Raw genomic sequence first — 14624 nt, 5'->3', positions numbered from 1 at the left:
TTTCCACTCTTAAAAGCAAAGCAAAATCTGACTGTACACATCAGAGATAAATACTTTGAGAGGATTACCAAGTGGTGGTTTGTGTTTTGTGATGCCTTTACTAGTAGCATGTGTTCAAGAAGAAATCTGGAGTGATTTCCAGCTCCTTTCCTTTGCCAAAGTTCCTCACTGTCTTCTTTCCTTTACACATGGCTGCGCTTAAGTGTGTAAATTGTATTTTCTTCCACCTTTTCTCAGTTTAGTTTCTCTCATCCTAGTGAAATTTCACCTTCGTAGCTCTTCCAAAACAACACTTCACTCACATTCTCATCAATTCTTTCCTTCATTAGGGCTTGTAAAGGTCATTGTCTTCAGTAGGTACACATTAAATCATTAAATATCTATATTAAATCCCAACAGTTAAAGAGGAAAAAAAGCGGCTTCCAAGTATCTTCATGCTACTTAGAGATAACTATTAAATCTGAAGAAATGCTTGATATTTTAGTCTTTATTAACCTAGCTTTAGTTTTTTCTCTATGTTTCTGTTTAATTGGTACAATATAACCTTACCCTAAATTAAATCAAAGTGAGCAGCATCTAGTGACGTTGCTCTACATATGTGCTTCAACAGCGATAAATCAGATCTTTTTAAAATTTTGATGAGGTTATCCTGTTATGCATATTAGAAAATATGAGACAAGGCAAGTGAAACTTCATGATCTCAGAAGAAGTAAAAGAAAAAAGTTGCCTGGACTTCTGAGAATTGACAGGGTTTTCCATGATCTCCCTTTTCACTAGAAAGAAACAAATACCTTCTGATGTTAACACTCTCCACTTGAAAGGGAATCTAAGAAGCAGAGAGAAGGAAGCAACAAACTCATATAACCAGTGACACCAGAGCCTGTGAGGTTTGTAAGAGATTGTGACTGTTGTCAGAAGGCATTGGTCCAGAGAGCAGGACTCAGCTCAGCTGCTTCCTGGCCCGTTGTGGACTGGCAAGGCTATTGCTGCCTGCTGGGCATGGGCCACAAGAAGTGAGCTCTGCTTGCTGCAGGGATTTGCTCTGGCTCACCCCCATGATACAGGAAAACGTCAGCCTTCATCTGTGTCTGCTCTTTCCCTCTGTGGCTGCAAGCAGGCTGCTGGAGTCACCTGCCTCCATAGGGACAAGGGCTGGTTTAAGTCACTTGTCCCAGAAGCAACCCGCTCCCCGCCCCCCCAACACACACACCAGGATGTCAGAGAGAGCGAGAGAGGCAGTGTGGGGATGACAAAGTCAAGGCCTCTTCAGAGACACATGTCTTATATTTCCAGCACCTGCCTGCAGGCATGTTCCCCTCGATGATGTGACTTAGGTGTCCTAACTGTGATCACTATTGTTTTCAGACCACTAGTTCAGCAGATTCATCCTGTCTGGAGGAGGGGGTGGAGGTGATTGTTTATGTTGTTTTACTGCTCCAGGGCTTTGCTTATACCAGGGCCACTGTGTCAGCCTTCACAATAGAGCATCTTCAGCTCACCGATGAGAAGCTAGAGATGTCATTGGAGCCCCTTCCTCAGCAGCCACAGTAGAAAGATAATATTTAGTATGCGTGGTGCTGAGCGCTCCTGCCAGCTGGCATGTCCTTGTTAAGACTTGCCGTTTATGCAGTCAGAGCAGTAGCCTTTTTGTTCTCCACTCTATTACTTTGTTGATTTGAAGGATAACAGCCAAAGTGAAACAGCTTGCAATTTGCACCTGTCTGCACTAAGCGTTCCACGTTAGATTATGAGGCAAGAAGCTCTTCTGCTAATGAGAGAAGGCCTGTGTGGGCTGGGCACTTCTGGGAGTTGGGGGGGGGGGCCGGGAGGCAGGCATTAAGAATGGGAGGTGGCTGAGAATATTGCTCTCTTTTTCCTTTGGTAAGTGATCTGACGGGGATATCTCTCTCCTTGAGTTTTGGACTACCAAAAGGAAAAGAATAAGTATATTTAAAGTTGTTTATTCTTTAAAGAATTTTTTAGAAGTCTTGTAGCTAAGGATGGGATTAACATTCAGCTGCATTGCCTTCAATGTGAAAGAAAAAGTTTAAACACTAAGTGATTTCCAAGTTGTTGTCAGCATAAAATACTGGGAGATGTCTTAGATTTATAAAAACTGCCCATAAAAGTTAGATTTTTAGCTGTTAAAAACATTTTAGAAGCAGGACTACTTTGAGGAATAATGACCATGACTGAAAATAAGTCACCTAAACTCTCTGCTTGTACTGCTTTTGAGGATTTAATTAGCTAATATCAAAATACATGTGTATGACACAGAAATCAAATACGGTGATCTAACTCATAATCCTGTGACTGCGGAATACATTCTTCACAATGGAAAATGGTCAGATACCCTGCTCTGGAAGTTTCTGATTCTTAAATTCATGACTCCTTTGAAGATTCTTATCAATGGGATGTCACTTGCTTTTAAATAATTTAAACTAAACTCATCACAATGATAAACTTTTAACTATGATTTAAAGTGAGCTCCCAATTCTTTTGCATTTTAAAAATCATAATAAAGTTTGAATAACCAGACAAAGTACCCCTGAAGATAATCAAGAATTTAGTAAATTAATATATATGTCATTGATCAAAAGGTTCATACTACATTTGAATTCCAATATTTTCTTTCTTCTTTCTTCCCCTCTTTCTTCCTTTCTTTCTCTTTCCATTGTATTAGATGGGACAGAGAGAAATTGAGAGGGGATGGGGATATAGGGTGGAGAGAGAAAGATAGATACCTGCAGACCTGCTTCACCACTTGTGAAGCATCCCCCCTGAAGGTGAGAAGCAGAGGCTTGAACCACGTTCTTTAACGTGGGGTTCTTGCACATAATACTATGTGTGCTTAAGCCGGTGCACCACCACCTGGCCCATGATTAGAACATTTTCTACACAGGTTCTTGCTAAAGAAATAGTAAATAAGAATGCCCTGGATGAAGCAGCTGTGTCACAAATCTGGCATCACTGGATTAGCTTCAGTGACTGTCAGCTCAGGTCTGAGAAAAAGTCCCTCTGTCTGTGGGACCCTCCAGCACGGTATCAGAAGTCCACAAGCCACTATTGGGCTGCTCAGGTCAAAGGGCTGAGCCATGTGTAATTCAGAATAGAGAGGTCCCACGGTCACCCCACACAGACAATCACACTACTGATTCAATTCCAGTCTGGCCCCAAACCCAAAACCTCCCAGCTCCAGTGCAGTCAATCTAGTTGTGCCCCTGGGCAATAAGCCACATGAAAATATGTGCTGCTGTGTTTATAAATCTCATCCAAAATAGGCACCGCACCATAGTCAGGCACAAGGAGGGCCCACCACGGATCATGGGAATCCTTGCAAATCCTGAACGCTCTTTTGTTTAGCGTCTGTAGACTCTCTTCTGCTATTACATTCTCTGCTCCCATCATTAATCATCCTTTTTACTCATGAGTGCTACAAAGGAGGTTAGATTTCCACTCACTTCTGTACTTTCCACCCATGGATAATAATATGAAAAATAAAACTTAAAAGGCAACTTTAAGAAGAAAAAAAATCAAAGAGGGACCCTACTTATATCTATCTTACCTCTCTGTCCATATTCCTGACTTCTTGCCCTTGGCAAGGCACAGATTCAAATCAAGTTCCTCTGAAAAAGAAAAATAGCATTTGAAAATGATAATACATTTGTCCAACCATAAGCTATACAAAATCATTTGGTGTCAGCATGTCAAACCTGTGATAATACTTAAGGAAAAAAAAAAAATCCGAGGCCAAAGGCAGCACAATTTGGTGTCTTGTTTTTATTGCTACTCTTGTTTGTTCATAGAAGCTAAATTGAGGATTAGGGGAGAGGTGCAAAATGTAAACCTCACAGTTGATCTCTACAGTCTAAACTTCCCTTTTCATGATAAAAAGATGATACATATCTTTTCTTAAATAAAAAAATAAAAAATAAACTTTAAAAACCAAAAAAAAAAAAATGATACATTCAGGCTGCTTTGAAATGATAAAGAATTTTTTCTCTTGCATGGCTTAGAGAGCTGTACTGTATTATCCTTTTGAAACCTGGGATCCAGTTGGGTAGTCATCTTATGTAATATATGGTGAATCAATATTTAATGATCAGACAGATTAAATGCAAATGAGTTAATATTGGTTTACAAAGGTTGTATTTGTCTTAAGTGTACTATTTCACCTCTTCAAATGTTGTATTACCACACCTCACCTGGCACAATGGTGTAAATCTCCTCCTCAAACTTTAACTCTTTTAAAAGCTCTTAGAACCATAGTACAATAAAGTATCACGTTCAATATGCATATTATTCCATTTGATATTATTTCAATTACAGAAATACTGCACTAGAAAACAGTCTGGGGGTCAGATGGTTAAAATAAAGAAGAAACCCTTGAAATGAGCAGCGGTCTAAGCATTCAGTAGGTTGTTAAAAATGTTCACCAAAGAAGCTTTTTAAAGTTGAATGCCCCCCTTTTGAAATGGTTAGCAGTATTTGGCAGTGAAACAAAGTCTGCATGATCATGTGACACTTTTTTTCTCATAGATGCCAATAGTAGTTTCAAAAAGTCACTTCACAAAAATAAAAGAAAATGAAGACAAGAATAAAAAAGTGATTTCACAAAGTGTACTTAAGCTCTTTTTAAGTCATTCAATGCTAACATGTAAAAGATTCTAGTCTTTCGTGTATAAATTTCAAAACTCAAATTTCATGTAAGAGTAGTATAGAAAACACATTCTAAGAAGGGAAATTTATGTAAAGTTGTTCAAAAGAAAAAATATATTGACTTCAAAATAATATGTTAATCAATGAGCAAAAATTAAGTGTGACTTGTTTGCTTTCTTCATGACCAGTAAGGGAAGAGTGATTCAAATTCATACATTTCTAAGATTGTATATTTTCTTTTCTATGTTTATTAGTGATTTAATAATTATTTACAAAATTATAAGATTACAGGGGTATAGTTCCACCCCACGTCCACCACCAAGACTCTGTGAACCACACCCCTCTCTCCACCATAACCACCATAGTTATCACAAAGTCTTAGAGATAGATTGGTCTTTTCTTTTTTTTTTTTTTTACAAGTTCATATGTTTCAATTCCCTGTGTTCCACTTACGAGCAAGACCATCTAGTTGCCTTTCACATCTTAACTCACTTCACCTCATTCCACCCATTTTCTAATTGCTGAGCAGGATTCCCCATACTTTCTTCATCCTGTCCCTTGTTGATGGACATTCAGATTACTTCTACTCACTAACGTTTTCTTCTATGTATTTTATAGTTCCATGTCCAGAATTGAGATCTTTGATGCACTTTTGATTTGGTTTCATTGATATCCTCAGTTGTCTTTTGGGACTCCATTAATATTTAATCTAATGTTTGTCTTCAAAGGGTTTGCACTATGTAAAGTTTCTTATATCATTGTCATTATATGCTTATTTTACAAACATAAAATCCAAAATGCAAAGTCTAAACACATAGAATGTTTCTATTTACATAATGCAAGGTACTAAAATCTTCAAACAAGATAAGAGTGCTCTTATTTCATAGACAGCTGCATCTTAAACATCTTTCTGCACCAATATTCAGAATGTAGAGTAAAAACAACTTAGAAAAAGCTTTATAATAAGATCAGAATCCCTTCATTGTATTCATGTTAAGAGGCTTGTCGAGGGTTCACACAGTAGAGCTCACATTACAATGTGTAAGGACCCAGGTTCAAGTCACAGTTCCCACCTGAAGTGGGAAAGCTTCAGGAACAGAAGAAAAGTGTCGTAGGTATCTCTCTTCCTTCTCTGTCTTCCCCTTTCAGTTTCTCTCAGTCTCTATCCCAAAATAACTAAAATAAAATACATATTTGAATCTGGGAAATGATTTGTTGAAACTAAGTGGAAGATAACTCACAAAATAGTTCTCACTTGCAGGAAAATACACTCTCCTGTCTGGCCTGGGGTCCTTCCCTGGTGGGGAGTGTCTAGGAGCTCAGACTGGACATTATTACAATGTCACTTAAATTCACTGCACCTACAAATCAGGGTCACACAGAAGCTTGTTTGTTGGAAGCAAGTGTCATATGATAAGAATCATTTTTCTTAAAGCCAATCTCAGGCTTACAGCAGGTTAATAATCACAGTATAACCTTCTGGCAACTAACTGTTGACCAGGTTCTGTTGAGCCCCAATTAATAACCACCTGTTAATGTGTACTGTTGATTTTTTTTCCTTGGTTGGCTCGTTTTAAGGAGGATTTTAAAATAGTTTTCACTGAAATTGTTGACCTTGTATTGCAAATTAAATCCTGGAATTGCCAAATCTCTGACAACTGGTTCATTGCTTCCAGAGAAGGGATTAATGTGGCTACAGCTGTCATTCCATCGCATTTTTCTGCTCAAGCAGACCAGCAAGGGCAAAGATGATGTTAGACAGAGGTCGAGAGTCAGATTCTATCTACACACAAGCTCAGTTTGACCTCCACAACAAGTTAAGACATTTTGAGCTAGTATTTAAAAGTCTGAAAATTGCAGCACAAAATTCTGACTTATGACTTCTCTTAGTAAATTCTTTTTAAAATGGCAACATAGGGTCAACATCCATGGTCGATAGCACTAGTGAGGGCTGAATTATGACAGAAATTTGGAACAGGTTTCTCCCGATACAACTCCCACCTGTCAACTTCAGACCTCACCCCAAAGGTCAGTTGCTCACACACAGGCAAAATTCATACTGCCCAGCACTGCATCAGTGAAACCCAGAGCAGAGCCAACAAGGATTGGGCTTGATAAATGCACCATGTTGAATAAAATTGGGGGCAGATGGGTGACACGAATGGGTGACTTTAGGGAAACAGGCGGTGCCTCCTCGGTTGAAACACCTGTGCTGCTCACAGGATTCATCACTCCTTAGGCACAGGCAACCACATATTCTTGTATACATTTTTTAAAATATTTTGTGTCTGCCCCTTTTTTTCTAGAGCATAGAGGAGGGAAAAGCGATAGAGAGAGAGGGAGAGAGGTAGAGGGACATCTTTAGCACTGCATCAACACTCCTGAAGCTTCCTCCCCACAGGTGGGAATTGAGGGGCTTGAACCCCAATCATTGTGTGTGTGGTAACATGCACTAAATGGGGTTTGCATACTATTTTCTATGAGCATCTCTTTGTATCTCCATCACACCAAAAATCAAGACAAGGTATCGAGGAAATGAAAGTGAGCAGAGATTCAGAATGTCCCCATCCAAATATGGAATCTCAGAGATTAATAGTAAGTCTGAGTCACTCCAAAGCTAACCTTATCAAAGTAAGGACTTCAAAAGCTGAATAAAGGCAAGAGAATGGCATAATTTTTCTTAAATTTTCTTTATAAAAAGGAAACACTGACAAAAACCAGAGGATAAGAGGGGTACAATTCCCACACAATTCCCACCACCAGAACTCCATAGGCCAACCCCTCCCCTTGATAGCTTTCCTATTCTTTATCCCTCTGAGAGAATGGACCCAGAGTCATTATGAGGTGCAGAAGTGGGAGGTCTGGCTTCTGTAATTGCTTATCTGCTGAGCATGGGTGTTGACAGGTTGATCCATACTCCCATCCGGTCTTTATCTTTCCCTAGTGGGGCAGGGATCTGGGGAGGTAGGTCTCCGGGACACATTGGTGGAGTCGTCTGCCCTGGGAAGTCCAGTTGGCATCAGGCAGCATCTGGAACCTGGCGGATGAAAAAAGAGTTAATATATTGTTAACTAATCATGAACCTGAAGGTTGGAATATTGCAGATGAAGATTTGGGGGTCTCTGCTTTGAAGATAGCTAGTAGGCATATTTTAGTTATATTCCCAAGGGCCCATGACTATACTATTTTTTTCCTGAGCCTAACCTCTGATATATAGGTGGACCCAAGTTATTGTCTGGGGATATGGTGTCATGGCTGGAAAAAGGACCAGAAAGATAGATCAAAGAAGATAATAGCTCCCAAATATGGGAAAGATGTATAAATATTGTTGACAGTAAACCTCATTGATTTGGTCTGGTGCCCATATTCAACTTAGAAGCATATGTAACCTTTGCATCCCTGTAGTTCTGAACTCACACTCTGTGGTTATTTGTAGGAATGTTCCAAGATGTGCCAATTTTAGGACCCATCTTCCTCAGGTGATAGACGGAGTATGTTGTCTAGGCTCCCTTAGGAGGATGGAACATTCTCTACCATTGTTAATCCACATTGAGGGTAAGTTTCTATGGGGGTCCCCAAAGGGGTCTATTGTGTTGTTTCTGATGGAGATGACCAGTGACAATGGAGAGAAGGATTTATCTGAGGTCTAGGCCCATCATTAATGATGACTCTTTAGTCACTATCAGACCATCCCATCACCTGGGGCCTTAGTCCGGGAGTCCTGACATTCCCACATAGACATGACGGGTCAAGACCTCTAGTAGATCCCTCTCTCCATTGTCACTGGTCATCTCCATCAGAAAAAAACATAATAGACCCCTTTGGGGACCCCCATAGGACCTTGCCCTCAATGTGGATCAATGGTAGAGAATGTTTCATCCTCCAAAGGGAGGCTGGGCAACATTATCTATGCTACACCTATGGAAGATGGGTCCTGAAATTGGGGCAGGTTAGAACATTCCTTCTCATGACTACAGAATGCAAGCTCACAACTACAGGGATGAAGAAGTTATCTAGGCTCCTAAGCTGAATATGGGCTCCAGATCAAATTGATGGGGTTTACTGTCAACAATATTTATACACCTTTCCCATATTTGGGAGATACTCTCTTCCCTGATCCAGCTTTCTATCCCTTTTTTCCTGCCATGACATCATCTCCCCAGACAATAACTTGGGTCCACCTGCATATCAGATGTCAGGCTCAGAAAAAAAAAAAAAAAGAAAGAAAGAAACACTAGTATAGTCATGGGCCCTTGGGAATATAACTAAAATATGCCTACTAGCTATCTTCAAAGAAGAGACCCCCAAATCTTCATCTGCAATATTCCAACCTTTAGGTTCATGATTAGTTAACAATATATTAACTCTTTTTTCGTCCACCAGGTTCCAGATGCTGCCATGATGCCAACTGGACTTCCCAGGGCAGACGACTCCACCAATGTGTCCTGGAGACCTACCTCCCCAGATCCCTGCCCCACTAGGGAAAGATAAAGACCGGATGGGAGTATGGATCAACCTGTCAACACCCATGCTCAGCAGATAAGCAATTACAGAAGCCAGACCTCCCACTTCTGCACCTCATAATGACTCTGGGTCCATTCTCTCAGAGGGATAAAGAATAGGAAAGCTATCAAGGGGAGGGGTTGGCCTATGGAGTTCTGGTGGTGGGAATTGTGTGGGAATTGTACCCCTCTTATCCTCTGGTTTTTGTCAGTGTTTCCTTTTTATAAAGAAAAATTAATAATAAAAAAAGAGTAGGTCTGAGAGCATGTAACTAACATTTCTTCTTTCCTTTTACCTGGCAGTGTTTTGCATTAAATCTAAACCATATTAGAGAAAAGATTAGAGAATGAATGTAAGACCTATGTCATAAAGTCACTAGTTACCCTAACACACCATCGCTCATATAGTCATGTAGAAGGAACATGTGTTCACAGCTATGAAGGCATAGTTCCAGTCTCCTGCACAAGAGAAATTGTTTAACCTTTAAGTCCCAATCCCTCTACATGATGGTCGAGATTTTTTTTTTTATTTCATTTATAAACCTTATTTCTTTGACTCAGGATATAAAAAGCCAGGAGGTTGTTAGTCCCAAACACAAAGTGACAAATGCCCTGAATATATTCATATCTACAGTCTTCATTAAATCAATCCAAATGCTTAAGCCACCAAAAAGCAAATCAACCCACATTTAAGAAAGACAGGTGGGCGCAATGGGTAGAAAAGACAGAAATTCCTCAGAGCCTATAGGAAAGACTCAGTAAAAAATTATTAAATCTCTGAAGTTTAAATATGATATGGTTCATGTTGGGGTGGTAGTACAGCAGTAAGACACTAGACTCAAATGTTTAAAGCCCCAGAGATTCCAGGTTCTAGCCTCAGCACTGCCATATACTAGAGCAGTACAGTACTTCTCTCCTCTCTCTCTCTCTCTCTCTCTCTCTCTCTTTGTGTATGTGTGGTTCTGTCCATCCCTCTCTTCCTCTCCCTCCCCTGTGTGTCATGGAGTAAATGAAACTTTTTATCATATTATTGGAGAGCGAGGGCTTAATGGTTTGCAGTACAGCTGTTGACACACATGGGTACAATTTCTCTTGTCCCTGTGATAGGTATATAAATCACTCTTGCCCCCAACTTAGGTCGTTTTCCACCATCATGCACCAAAACCACTCCCCTATTGGCCAGAACCATCAGAGTCTCCTATTCCTCTGTGTAAGAAAGAAGGGTAAAGTCACTTATACACACAGAACCTGTCTGAGGAAGACATCTGTCCACCTGACCTTTAGGCTGAGGGAATTGAGCAGCAGGCAACACAAAGGTGGGAACCAGAAAAGGGAGCTATAGGAACATCATACGACCTGCCACATAAAGGAGCTAAGCCAGCAGCCCTGCCTGACTGTGTGGACCATAACCTTTGGTTCTGCATATCCTGAGGACCTACACAGTGATGTTGAGCAATGTCAGAGCCCATTCTACAGCTCACCTAAGTGGCAGGTTAGGTTCAAATCCTATTCTAGTGACAAAAGGGGGCCTTTTCCAGGCAAGGTTCCAGAGAATAACCCAGCCAATCATGGGGCAGTGCCTTTTCTCCCACTCTGTCAAGGTGGGGATATTGAACTTACAAAGCCATGAACATGTTCTTTGGTCCCATACAGAGAACAAACTGCAGGTACTAACAGAGAACCCACCAGAGTGAAGAGCCTGATCCATAACTATGCCTGGTAATAAAGAATAGTCTACAGAAGGCAAAGCTCTCCCTGCAGCTTGCCCATCTTCAGACATAGCCAGTAACCCCAAGTGAAGTCCTGACTGAAAGCAGAGTCCAGTCAGCAACACTGACATGCTAAGGGTTCACATTATGAAACCTGAGGTGATTCAAACAGCAAAATTCTGAGTTTCCAGTCCCTATAACACTTCAAGAGGTGTCAGTGCCATGATATCTCTGTATCTCTGTCTCTGTTTGAAAATAAACATCCTTAATTCCTGTCAACAACACCAACAAGAAATACTGATCAACTTAATTTTTCCAAATAAGAAATAAACCCAGACTATCATTTTTAGACCCTAATAAAAATTTAATACTATACGCCTGGGGGGGTTACACCTGGTTGAGTGCACACATTGCAGTGCACAAGGACCTGGGTTCAAGCTCCTGGTTCCTACCTTCAGAGGGGGAAGCTTCTGTAAGTGTTTCTTTCTTCCTATGTCCCCATTTCACTCTCAATTTCTGTGTCTATTCAAAATAAATGATAAAAATATATTTAAAAAAATTTAAAACTAAAGAGGAATTAAACACTGGTGAGTTTAATCAAATGCTTTAAAAAGTAATATCAGGGGACGGGCGGTGGCATACCTGGTAAAGCATACATATCAACAGGGCTTGAGCCCCTGTTCCGCACCTGTAGGGAGGATGCTTCACAGGTGGTGAAGAATGTCTGCTGGTGTTTCTCTTTCTCTCTCCTCTATTTCTCCCTCTCTCTCTCAATTTCTCTCTGTCCTGTCAAATAAAAATGAAGATAAGATAAAAGAAAAGAAAGGAAAGGAAAGGAAAGGAAAGGAAAGGAATGGAGAGGAAAGGAAAGGAAAGGAAAGGAAAGGAAAGGAAAGGAAAGGAAAGGAAAGGAAAGGAAAGGAAAGGAATGGAGAGGAAAGGAAAGGAAAGGAAAGGGAAAGGGAAAGGGAAAGACAGGAAAGGAAAGAAATGACCACCAGGAGCCATGGATTTGTAATGCCAGGAACCAAGCCCCAGCAATCATCTTCGTGGGAATAAAAATAAAAAATAAAAAAGTAGTATCAGTATTCACAAATATATTTAGGAAATAATGGAGAGAACAGCTGCAACTCATGTGTGATACTGATTTGACTGTGATAAAAAAAAAAAAATCCCAAGTCTCTGTAGTGCAAAAAAAAAAAAAAAGTTTCTTAACTTAAATGCAAAAATTCTTTAAAAATATAAAACAAATCCTGCAACATGTGAAAGAAAGCTACTTCTTCTTCTTCTAACGTTTGCCCTTCTTCCATAGCCAGTCAACAGCGTCAGGTTGAGCCTGATGTAAAGTTTCGAGACCTCCTTTGAATCTGGAGAGGTGGCAGTCGTTGACTATGTGGGTCATAGTCTGTCTGTAGCTGCAGGGGCAGTTCGGGTCGTCTCTGGCTCCCCAGTGGTGGAACATAGCGGCGCTCCGGCCATGGCCTGTTCGATAGCGATTGAGGAGGGCCCAATCATAACGTGCTAGGTCAAAGCCGGGTTGACGCTTGCAGGGGTCTGTGATGAGGTGTTTGTTCTTTACCTCAGCTGACTACCAACTCTGTTTCCAAGAGTCTGGAACAGAGAAGTTCAGTGTAGGCGTAGGAGACCAGATTGGATGACGAGACATCAAGCGTTGGACAGGGTGGGCGAAGATATCCGCGTATATTGGCAGGTCCGGTCGAGCGTAGACGTGGGAAATGAACTTAGATGATGCCGCATCCCGACGAATATCTGGCAGGGTGATGTTGCTAAGAACTGGCAGCTATGGAACCGGGGTGGAATGGATGGTTCCAGAAATTATTCTCATGGAGGATTATAATTTGGAATCGACCAAGTGGACATGGGGGCTACGGAACCATACTGGGGCACAGTATTCTGCAGTGGAATAGCATAATGCCAGAGATGATGATCGTAGTGTGGAAGCGCTCGCACCCCATGAGGAGCTGGCCAGTCTTGCAATGATGTTTTTCCTCGCGCCCACCTTTGCTGCAGTTTTTATGAGATGTTCGTGAAATGACAGAGTGTGATCAAGAGTAACGCCAAGATAGACTGGCTGGGCTTCATGCCGGATTCTCGTATCGCCAAGCTGCACATTAAGCTCACGCGAGGCCGAGGCATGGTGTAGATGGAAAACAGATGATACCGTTTTTGCAGTGCTAGGGATTAGTTGCCATTTTTTACAGTAATCAGATATCAGAGACATGTCTTTCGTGAGTGTTTCCTCGAAGATGTCAAACTTGGATGCCTGAGTTGCACAGCAGATGTCATCGGCGTAGATGAACTTCCTTGAAGAAGTTTCTGGGAGGTCATTGATGTAAATATTAAATAACGTAGGAGCCAGAACAGAGCCCTGGGGGAGGCCACTTGAGACAAGTCTCTATCTGCTAGACTTGTCACCCAGATGCACCCGAAATCTTCTGTTTTGGAGAAGTAACGATATAGTGTTGGCCACCCATGGAGGCAGGCATCTTGAGATCTTGACTAGGAGACCACAGTGCCAGACCGTGTCATAGGCTGCTGTGAGATCAACAAAGACAGCACCCGTCTTTAAATTCTTCTGGAATCCATTTTCAATGTAAGTTGAGAGAGCCAAGACTTGTTCGCAGGTAGATCTTCCTGGGCAGAAACCAGCTTGGGCGGGTGATAGGAATTTCTCTGTTAGAGGAGAAACGTGACAGAAGCAGCCTCTCAAGGAGTTTGTAACACACAGAGAGGAGAGAAATTGGTCTATAGCTGGCGGCCAGTGTTGGGTCTTTCTTTGGTTTCAAAACTGCTATTATCTTGGCACGACGCCAAATTTTGGGCATAGATTCGGATTCCAAGATGTGGGACAGGAATGTAGTGAGCCACTTCTTTGCCGCGGGGCCCAGGTTAAGAATGAGTTCTGGGGTGATGTTATCATAGCCAGCAGCTGTTTCCGGTTTAACCCTCTTCAAAGCGTCTTCCAGTTCAGACAGTGTAAAGGGAGAGAGTTTTGGAGATGGACAAGATAAACGGAAGTGGGATGACCACTCATGGGAAATTTCTCTTTTCCAGACTGGGTCGATCTTAGCACGTCCAACTTGAGTTAGGTGACTGGCCACTGAGTTTGGATATACGGGAGGATGGGAGACGGGAGAGGGTTGGCTACCGGCACCCAGACTATGAAGAAGCTTCCAGGCCTTCCTACTTGAGTGGGTGAAGTTCAAACTTTCTGTGAGTTGTTGCCAGTGGGCTTGGTGTGCTGCATCCAGGGAGGCAATGAGATGGTCGGCCACATCTGGGTCTCCCGACTCATCATACTGCTTTAGTAGTTGCTTGCATTCAGCATCAAGACAAGGCGTATAGTTAGCACATCTCCCACAAGGAATAGCTTGGGAAGCTGCTTTGAAGATGGCTTGGCGGAAGCGCCTGTAGGAATCTTCAGAGAGGATAGAGTTAATTGGAATTGCAGGAATAGATTTGTTGGTAAGATCACTGAACAGACGCCAGTTTGCTTTCTCAAAGTTCCATCTTAGTTTCTCCGAGCACAGAATCAGTGGGAGCTGGAGACCAATGTGGATGATAGCTGGGCGGTGATGACTGTGCAGGAAGATCTTGAGAACTTGTCTCATAGCAGGAAAGGCTTGGCCGTTGACTGTGCTAATCCAGCACAGGTCAGGTAATGAGTCTTTATTCCATCTAGCACTGTGAAAAGAGCCTGGCTGTTTGGGACCGTATAATAGGGAGAGGTCAT

The 14624-nt window shown here is 41.6% G+C and overlaps 1 protein-coding gene across 1 annotated transcript in view; it reads right to left on the bottom strand.

Moving 5' to 3' along the window:
- The window catches only part of LOC103114577 (uncharacterized), a 267524-nt gene extending 263947 nt beyond the window's left edge, over window positions 1-3577 (bottom strand). Inside the window, exon 1 of the mRNA XM_060190787.1 lies at window positions 3566-3577. Coding sequence (XP_060046770.1) covers window positions 3566-3577 — 12 coding nt within the window. The remainder of the gene's footprint in view (window positions 1-3565) is intronic.
- Between the last annotated feature and the right edge of the window lie 11047 nt (window positions 3578-14624).

This window comes from Erinaceus europaeus, chromosome 4, assembly GCF_950295315.1.
Source record: "Erinaceus europaeus chromosome 4, mEriEur2.1, whole genome shotgun sequence".
NCBI lineage: Eukaryota > Metazoa > Chordata > Mammalia > Eulipotyphla > Erinaceidae > Erinaceus > Erinaceus europaeus.
This window is presented reverse-complemented; position numbering and strand designations above follow the sequence as displayed.